Source organism: Synchiropus splendidus, chromosome 10, assembly GCF_027744825.2.
Source record: "Synchiropus splendidus isolate RoL2022-P1 chromosome 10, RoL_Sspl_1.0, whole genome shotgun sequence".
NCBI classification, from domain to species: Eukaryota; Metazoa; Chordata; class Actinopteri; order Syngnathiformes; family Callionymidae; genus Synchiropus; species Synchiropus splendidus.
Genome location: NC_071343.1, coordinates 10213203 through 10223197, shown reverse-complemented (window position 1 = coordinate 10223197; position 9995 = coordinate 10213203). Strand labels below are relative to the sequence as shown.

Here is a 9995-nt window from a genome sequence, read left to right as displayed (position 1 = left end):
CCTACTGATCACTGAAAATAGGGGCCTCACCACCTTAGACCTTGGACCAACCCTCGGCTCCCGAGCTGCATGCGGCACTTCGCCCAGTTTCATGCGCTAATTCTCCACATGAGCCACGAAAATTAGTCGGAAAAGTAAGATCTGTTCTCGTGAAATTTCAAGATATTGTTTGAAGTGCTCTCCAGTCTGCAGTGTCTCTCACACTCACGCTATTGGTGACATGGGCCACGTAAAACAACATAGAAATGAAATAAATGGCGCGCACATTTCTGTCTGTACCGATATTTAGAAGAGCATCACGGTAACTTTTAAAAACAAATGCTCAAGAGGCCGACGCTGGACGCGAACCAGCAACCTTGCGACACAACGGGATGTGCTTTTAACCGCAAGACTGCCGCTAAGTCACGTCACACCTTGTCTGCCACACCTACACATTTTACACAGTTTACGGCTGTGTCCGGGTCACTAAGCTTGTCACTAGCACAGCAGGGAAATGGGGATCTGGGAGGTCCCTGATAAAACTGCTCCCCAAATAAGAGGCAGGGGACGAGGATAACACTCATGCAGTCAGAAGCAGATCAGCTTTCCTGGTGTCTGATTCCAGATCCTTGTCAACACTTCAGTCCAGTTATGTTTCCTCTGCTTCACATACTGTGGAGGGAAAGCACTGGAAGCTCCGTCTGTATGAAACACATTGTGCCGTGTGCTATTCTGGATGTGTGTCAGCACTGTAAACTGTTGTAAACTATTAATATCAGCGCCTGTCACTCTCGGCAGAGGCAGCGGGGCTGTTTGGATAATCCCATTTAATGTTTTTACAGGTGCTGTAAAAGGATTTCACCGGTGCCACTATTGACACTCCGGTGGAGTGTATGTCGTTCTGACTGCTGTCGCTCTTGTTTGGCATTCATGAGCCAGTTGTTGTCGAGTGACAACCTTTAACTTTATTCACCTGAGACACTGTATGGCCTATGGCCTCTAAATGTCCCGAGCGTGATGAATCTGTTAAGCATTGCAGGACAAAGAAGGCGTTGGTGGTGTGCTTGCGCTGCGCTGGTATAAATAGCCCAACATGTCCGGATGAAACTTAAACTGATCCCTCAGAAGAAGTCAAGCTGTTAAAGAGGCACGTAGCTGCTTCAAGAGTCTGTTGAGGCCAAACCAGAGAAGCAAGTCGAGACTTGAGAGACTTCAGCTCTGTTTGTGGGATGCGAGTTGTGTGAATGCAGATGAGAAGAAGCTCAGATCTTCCACCTCACAGTCATCTGTTGAACATCAGCAAGCAGGATCGTGTAGTTGCTGATGGTTTCCTTGACCAGAGTGATACTTACTAGGACCCAATGTGTCAGAGCGAGTAGAGAAGTAAACACCTGTGAATTTTATGACTTGGATCCACCACCGTCCCACTCTTCACTTGGCAACAGTCGGGAGTCAGACTGGATTTATTGGCCTGAGATGCTCGATGCCGCTCAACACTGCCACTGAAAGCTAGAGGGAAGCAAGGCACCCTTCCACCACCGGAGATCACTGAGCACCAAGACATCTACTGCTCACAGCTGCTCAGGAAATGGTCATCATTTTTGACAAGTGTAGTATTGCCAACGCCCCAGAAATCCATCCAGGGACTGCAAGCCTGCGGTGTCCAACCCTAGTTTCCTAGTTTCAACCCTAGGACGCTGCTCAGTCGAGGCGCCAATATTTAACCTGACGTTCAAATCACACCGATCCAATGGGTTTATCACTATTATTATTATTGCTGCATTTGCATTCCTTTATTTAGTTGCGGTTATTCCGTCTCCAAGCGTCATTTGTGTTTTAATACTCCTTGTTTTCGCCATATAATTATGTTAAAAAGTTTGAATGCACCTCTGTCAATAAAACTATTTAACAGTGTTGACAAAAGCAAAAATCACAACCAAGCGAGACGAAGCCAGGCGAAGTTTCCACCATGCCGACTGACATTTGTGTTCCATGTTGTTGCCCCCACTACTGGAGTGATGTAGCAACAAGCGGGTTAAATCCCTAAACTCCTGCTGTGAACACAAGGTCTTACCAGAACAACAGCTACAGTTAGAACCCGCTCATCCACATCTGATGCTACTAACCAGTCCTCCCAAACTACCACCTGCTAAACTAACAACCCAAAATCCACCTCCCGACTGACTCCACTATGAACTAACCAGTTTCCTCAGCAGTACACTGCCTGTTTTTCCTGCAGCCCCCTCCCTCTCTCTCTCTCTCTCTCTCTCTCTCCTTGCGAATGCCGCAGGCCTCTCGCCCCTCAGTCCAGATTTAGACCTTTTCCCACACTGGCAGACCCAGCTGGCTGAAGCTCGGCGGCGCCCCATTTCTTCTTCTCTTCTTTCCCTGCAGCCCGACCTCTGCCATGACTGTCCTGTACCATCCTGCCTGCTTCTAACATGCTTCAGCTCCACAGCTGCAGATGGTCTTGTTGGAGCACAGGTTGAGCTCAGCTTTACCGCCCCCCGAGGCTTGACAACCTGTGGCTCCTCTCGGCCGGCCATGGAGCCGCTGTCAGAGGTAGGACTCGCTCCCTCCTCCTGCTCAGATGGCTCTTCCCTCTGCTTGTTTGTGTTGGCAACCAGCGAGTGCTCGAACACGGCTTCTCTCGCCGTCCTGGAGTTGTGTATTTAATAATGGCCTTGTGAGCGATGCAAACATAGATTCTGAGCGACACAACATATTTGTAGCATGGAGACTCTGTCAATATTGTGCGATGCACGCTCAGAGATGACGGTCTTCTTCTGCTCCTCCACTGGAAGAGAAACCAGTCTGCATGGTTCAGGAACCTGAGGGTGTTAAGGTGTCCAACAGGGGGCGCATTCAAGACTCACTGTCCCTTTAGTGACCTGGGGATAACCCAACATTCTGGGGGAGATTTCAGGGGACCACCGTGGTGTGACTGGTGGTTTGGGGCAGGTCAGTAGCGGCCCTCAACCCTGACACCTTACAAGCTCACCCAGACCTGTAGGACTCCAAAAGGTCCAAGAAAGTGGTTTGTCTGTCTGGAACATGTTGAAATGCTTTAGGTCTGGGCCACACTTGGGCACAATGGCTGCAGCTAAGCTGTGAATGCACAGTATATATGGAGGCAGGTGGAGCGACAAGTGACGCGTTGCTAGCTGAAATTTGTCGGACCAGACGGTATCCATCTATGGTCTGAAGCTAGCTTCAATTGTCCCAATCAATTTAGCTGGACGGTGGGAGGAAACCGGAGTGCATGATTCAAAGATGTGACCGTTATTATCATAGTTCTGCTGGACTTCTGTACCTCTGGGTGGAGCCTTCAGCACTTCTCTAACCATCTGTCCTTCCTTGCTCAGGTTGCGCTGTTTAAAATGGACGAAGAAGAAGAAGACGAAGACCTTTTCTTTTTGCAGAGCAAAGGTAGCTTTCGAGTGACAGTCATGAAGTACTGCTATTTACTTGGTAACCAAGTCAAATAATGTACTTACAATCAAAGGTGCATATTCCTGTGCGAGAGACGTGCTAGCGCCCTCTCCTGACACTGATCCTGATGCTTTTATCTACATGAACTTCATGAAGCGTCACTGCTGCTATGATGCAATTCCCACCAGCTCCAAACTTGTCATTTTTGACACCACGCTACAGGTATGTCTTCTTCTTGATGTAAAAACATCATGGCTCACATCAGCGAGTCCAGAAGGCTCTTCCACGAGGCAAAGTATTCTATGGCATCTCATATAGTTATATAATATGATCGATCTCCAACAAAGTATGTTGACATTATAACCTTCAAACATTCGATCATAAATTTCCAGATTTTCATTGGAAACTCCCTAAAATTGAGGCGGGTAAAGGAGAAGTTGGTGAAAGATGGTGAGGTGGATGACTGTTAGCGCTTCAAGAACAAAACCAGGCTCCTGTGTTGTCAGTCAGCGGTGAAGGAGGATGCTTTTTCAAACTATGCACCTGGAATTCTGTTTCCTTTTTCCCTTATCAAATAATGTGCCCTCAGCATGACTGAATCTGACACACCTGTCGGTAGTTATGGGTCGATGAGGCTTCGCGAAACAGCGTCCCACTAGATGGCATTCATTCCTCTATAATATTTGCATTTGAACAACAGTTTTAACGAAACCTCACGTCATTTTTTTACCAGCACGCCACCTACTGACATCTGAAAACAAGGATACTGTTTCATGAAGCCTCATTTGCCATTCACTCCCTGTTGAAGACCCTGTAATACCTCCAAGGCTCCTATAACAAGTGATGGGCTGGTGAGGTTTCATGAAACAGTGATCTTGTTCAGAGCTTAATAGGTGGCGCACTCTGCTCAAACATCTTTTCATTTGAACAATGAAACCTCACTTTCTTTAACCACTTTAACCTACTAAACTCTGAACATAAGGACACTGTTTCATGAAGCCTCACCAGCCCATCACTACCCATAACTTCAACATTCATTTCTCTTCCTAAATTTCATCTCTGCAGGTGAAAAAAGCGTTCTTCGCCCTGGTGGCTAACGGTGTGAGAGCGGCACCGCTGTGGGACAACAAGCTCAAGTGTTTTGTGGGTGAGTGTAGCGAACCCCGACAGCAGCAGTCATCTCAGCTATATACTGCTTCCCATATCTTCTGCTTCCTGGATCCACAGCGAACTGAGAGTAGGTCCAGTCCACGCTCTGAAACCTGATAGGGCCCTCGACTGTATGAGGAGAATTTTCCATATTTATTGATGGTGTTTTTGTTTCCTAAACTGCAGGGGCAGCATCAAGTCAAAGAGGAACAGAAAGTGTGAAAGGTTTTACAAATAGAAATGGGTCACAACAATCAAAATAGAGGTGGTGTTCGGTTACGTGCTGAACTCCCTACATGACCTACTTTGTCTGCTACCATGCAGTTTTGAAACCGTGGGGTTCAGGTTTCCGTGTCGAGGACCAGAGGGTTTTAAATGATGCTGACTCTGAATGAGTCAAAGCAGGTCAACTCCAATCCTGTTGCTTTACTGCTTACTGTCGGCCGCTTCTTTATTAGATCAGTTAACAGCATCAGCCTGAAAGAGATGCTGCCAAAACACTGTCAAGTGTGTCCCCCTTTGCCCCCCTCTACTTCCCCCCAACCCTCTGATGTTGACCCCTCTATTTCTCTGCCACATTCATTCATTCGATTCCATGTCCCGCAGGTATGCTGACCATCACTGACTTCATAAACATTCTGCACCGTTACTACAAGTCTCCTCTGGTGAGTCATTGCAGAGTCATGTCCCCCGTCGTATTTGATACCCGACCTCAGATCACTCCTTTGTCCTGACTCAAGAGCGCTTGCCTCTTTGTTTTTAACATAACTCTCTATGACACCAGCTGACACCAGGAAACGCAGTCACTAGTCGGGACTGTCACAGTATAAGTTGAGTGCTGCGGAGGAATGTAGCTGACTGAGCGCAGATTACTGTACAAATACACAACATCCCTCAGTAGTTCGGAATCCATCTTTGTGTGAGAGCTATGATGACGTCGCTGTTTGTCAACTGTGCCACTTCAAATCTCTGTCGTGATCAGGTCCAGATCTACGAGCTGGAAGAGCACAAGATCGAGACGTGGAGAGGTCAGTACCCACTTCTAACACAGATGTGGGAAAAGTGCGGCCCGGGGGCCACTTCGGGCCCTTTGCTTGCAGTTATACATGAGTTCTGAGCAAAACAACTGAAGAAAATTGAGCTTTTTTAAACCAATAATTGGCATTTAAAATCTAATCACTCTTTTTCTTTTATTCTTTTATTTTATTTTTTCACTCCCCCACTGTCTTTAACTGTAATTATCAATTGCTACATTGAAAGCAATACGTAATTACATTATTCATGTTGACTTAAACAGTTTTTTTTCCTCAAAATAAATAAATCATACTTAAAAAAACGCACGTTATTCAACACTTCAAATGAAATCTATATTAAACAAAAGTAAATATAATGAAACTACATGTGGTGACATGGTGTAACTACTATTCTCCTCCTATTTTTCACCTTGTTTTATAACATTTTACAATAAATCAAGTGAAATTTAAGACTCTTTTTTAATTTCTACAGTCCTTCAGTCGACGTCCCCCACAGCAGTCACAGTATCTAACTGCCCGTCCCTCTTGACATTTCTTGTGTCGCTGCTCTTTCTGACAGAAATCTACCTTCATTCTATCGACAGACTCATCAGCATCACTCCAGATGCCAGGTGAACCTCCCTGTGTTTGTAGATAGACGTCACTGAATTTCTACTTATGTGTTTCAACACATGTTGAATCCCACATTTATTTCAGTCTGTTCGATGCCATCTACTCTCTGCTGAAGAACAAGATCCACCGTCTGCCTGTCATCGATCCCATATCTGGAAACGTGCTCCACATCCTGACTCACAAACGCATCCTCAAGTTTCTGCATATATTTGTGAGTCCACTTTTCTCTGTTTTTTTCTCTGCGGAAGGGCCACATGTCCTCTCTCTTTCAGGGCTCTGTGATCCCTAAGCCGCGATTTCTGCAAAAGAAGATTTGTGAAGTGGCGATCGGGACTTTCCGAGAGATCGCAACAGTCCAGGAGACAGCCACAGTCTATGACGCGCTCACCGTGTTTGTGGAGAGGAGAGTGTCCGCTCTGCCTGTTGTCAATGAGCAAGGTAGCCTGGTCTTTTCTGGCTTGTTTCGCGAAACTCCTCTCTGTCTTCTGCCTATGAACTGCTCCCTCCTTTCCAGGTAAAGTGGTGGCGCTGTACTCCAGGTTTGATGTCATCGTAAGTGTTTTTAATTTGGCTTGCTCTTTCTCATTAACATGGTACGGGCTGGTGAGGCTTCATGAAACAGTGCCCACTTTTTCAGTGCCCTCTGGGGGGCGCTCCCTGCTCTAATATCTTTGGCTTGAATAACTTTTTCAGGGGAATCTACTCTCTGTTTCATGAAGCCTCACCATCCCATCACGAGGAATGATGCCAAGACACAAGATGAGAAGGTTCTTTTATTTAGTCATTGAAAAGAAATCAAACATTTCCATTTGAAACCGACCTGTCAAATATCTAGAGGCTGTCGCATGTTGATGATGTCATCGAGGGTGCACTCCGTAGGTGTATTACTAGCGGTGTCCACTTACAAAATATGTCCGACCTGCTGTGGGATGACAGCCGTCACATGAAGTACATGACGTACTTCACAACCCGATGACAAACATCGTATTTTGCGGATATACATATTACGCATGAAGTACAAAGTGCCATCAAACCCTTCATTTCAATGTTCTATGGCTCATTAAAACATTGGGGAAAAAAAAACTATTGTACCTGCTGGATGTGATGTCTCCACCCCGCGGCAGGTAGGACACATTTGGTACGCGGGCAGATTTGGTACCTGCAGTGGAACATCAAGATGAACTCTTGAAAGTTGTTGAGTTACAGTGGTACCTCGGTTGTCGACCATCCCTGACTTCGAACAAAAATTTTGAGATTTTTTTGCTTCGGATTTCGAACGAAAATCCAGAACTCAAACGCATCCGAAAAAAGCCGGAAAAAACATAACGCGCGCGGCCCGATCCGCTGACCCACGACGCGCTTTGTTATTGTGTATAACGCAGCCTCTGTATGCAGATGTGTCCCGTTAGCTACATTTACTGACTGTTGTTTCTTCATATTGAGGTGTAAAACCTTTCCTGTCTCCGCACTGGACCGTGGTAGAGTGTCACAGGGGAGGTGCTCGCTCTCCACACACACTCCAGGGTTTGATGTCCTGTTGTGGGCTGGAGCTGGGACAGGGATGAGGCGAGTCTGGGACAGAGCGTGACTTGGTTTATGACTTTGTCACAGCCAAACTGCACAGAAGCGCACATTCAGAGCTGGACACGCACCGGGCACCTCTTCACTTCTGGAGAGACCTCACTCACTCAGCAACCCCTCCCACATGCAGCGGCCACACACATAGAGGAACAGCGCACCTGCAGCAGACACTCTACATTCACTCCTACAAAAGCCTACTTTAAGGCTCGGAACGCATTATTTCTTTTTCCATTCACTGTAATGGGAAAAATCGTTTCTGATTTTGAACAAATCACTTCTTGAACGGCCGTCTGGAACGGATTGTGGTCGAGAACCGAGGTACCACTGTATTTCCGTTGATCTCACATATTACATCAATGTGACAACCGGTCCATCCCGACAGTTCTTACTGGGTCAACCAGCCCTAGGATAGAGAGGCTCTGGCATCAGGGCTCATACGCCTGGACCCGCACAAATTGTTGCTGCTTGTTTTAGCTCCAATGTTTCTGTTGTAGGAAAGCATCAATGAAGTAGCAGCACATGTCTAATACCTCTGATACGCCGTTCATTGTGACCACTACTACTATGTCAAACCTGTTTACCACAATATGGATGATGGGTTATTTTGATGCAGAACCTTGCTGCCCAGAAGAACTACAACAACCTGAACATGACCATGAGAGAGGCCATCTTGAGCAGAGCGTGCTGGATGGAGGGAGTTCTGAAGTGTTACCCCAATGAAACCCTGGAGACCATCATAGACCGGATCGCCAAGGCAGAGGTGACTCTCATCCTGATGTTTTTTTAGCTTTGTTGGTGGAAAGGTTCAGTGTCCATGTCCAAACCTGGGGCAGTTTTGCGAAGACAGTTGGTTGGACAGTTGGATGAGTTGGTTATCAACTCATCACGCCTTATTCTGGATTTGACTTTCGTTTCACTTCTGTTCCTGTGTCAAGGTGCATCGTCTGGTCTTGGTGGACAGCAGTGATGTAGTGAGAGGAATTGTCTCCCTCTCTGACCTCCTTCAAGCGCTGGTCCTGACCCCTGCAGGTATTGACGCTCTGTACTCCTGACTCCTCCACTCCCATCTGTCCTGTGCTTCCCCTCAGTCCTCGGGACATCTGCCCATCCAGCAGACCTTCAACACTAGCAACCAAAGCTTCTGTTCTTCAGAGCTTAAATTCTCATAGTCTTTCCTCCAGCCCGCCATCTTCCCGGATCCTTCAGCAACCCTTGAAAATTTGTCTTAAACTATAAGATGGATCCTCAGCTCGGACGTTGTGGAAGTATCTTTTCATAGCCATTCCCGACATTCCAAAAAGGCACTTCCATTCCTTCTCCCAAACGTCCCTCACTCATCCTGCAGTCTGTCCTCAGAAAGCTTCAGCAGCACTTATCTGAGTCCCTCACCAATCTCCTGGCAGGTAGGAAGCTCTGAAGGCTGCCTGGCGTCTGAGCTTTGACTTTCAGAATCCAGCACTGCTGCCAATAACACGAGGGGGAACTGGTACTCATAGATGTCACGTTAAACAAAAACCAGAGTCCAGATCGTGAGCATAACTTCAGCCACGATTCCCATTCAAATATGGTACCATTCCACTTTCACTGCTGAATCCTCGAGTGCATGTGACTGACTCGTCACTGGAGCTGCTTCTCTCAGGACTGCAAGATGGCGCTGTGCTTGGAATGTGCATCTGGTGGTGATAGTTCTTAGCGCTTCATTCATACATTCATTCATTATTGGTAACATGATCTTCACACCTTCACCACACCACAAATAAAATACCCAACAAAACATGACTGTTATTCTCCATTTTTCAAGTAATACGTTACATTTTACCATAATGTTTTATCGCACTGGCAAACCATCCAATACTTTTCTCACTAAATATACATTGATTTTTTTTTTCTTGTATTTTCAATCAATCATGGCAGCACCTTTTCTCGTGCCATCATTCCAGATATTCCGAGGAATCTAGCGTTCAACAAGGAAGAGGAGGAGTGTGGAGCAAAGCAAGACCCAGTTGGTTTCGAAGGAGAATCAGTGAATTAACAACAGAATGGTGCTGGAACTGGACCGAGCAGTGATGGACGTTGAAATGCATACACTTCTGTAACTCCTGGTCAAATCTGTGTACGAAATTATTGCACTTAATCCCCTAAAATATGATGATAAAAATGCTCTTTTTTACCTTATGTGACAATTGAAATGAATGCTTTAATGTCGGT

The 9995-nt window shown here is 46.2% G+C and overlaps 1 protein-coding gene across 2 annotated transcripts; it reads left to right on the top strand.

The window, feature by feature from the left end:
* The first annotated feature begins 2332 nt into the window (after window positions 1-2332).
* Window positions 2333-9952, top strand: prkag3b (protein kinase, AMP-activated, gamma 3b non-catalytic subunit). Of its 2 annotated transcripts, none has more exons than XM_053877238.1 (13): window positions 2333-2541; window positions 3345-3408; window positions 3485-3633; window positions 4477-4558; window positions 5167-5225; window positions 5543-5588; window positions 6154-6205; window positions 6291-6417; window positions 6479-6644; window positions 6721-6758; window positions 8401-8547; window positions 8723-8816; window positions 9728-9952. In XM_053877238.1, exons 1-13 carry the CDS (start codon window positions 2524-2526, stop codon window positions 9817-9819), a joined length of 1134 nt encoding a protein of 377 aa, XP_053733213.1. In that variant the 5' UTR covers window positions 2333-2523; the 3' UTR covers window positions 9820-9952. The 2 variants fall into 2 exon arrangements, with proteins under 2 accessions (XP_053733213.1, XP_053733214.1); XM_053877239.1 differs by having other exon boundaries at window positions 2509-2541; window positions 3568-3633.
* Window positions 9953-9995: the final 43 nt, after the last annotated feature.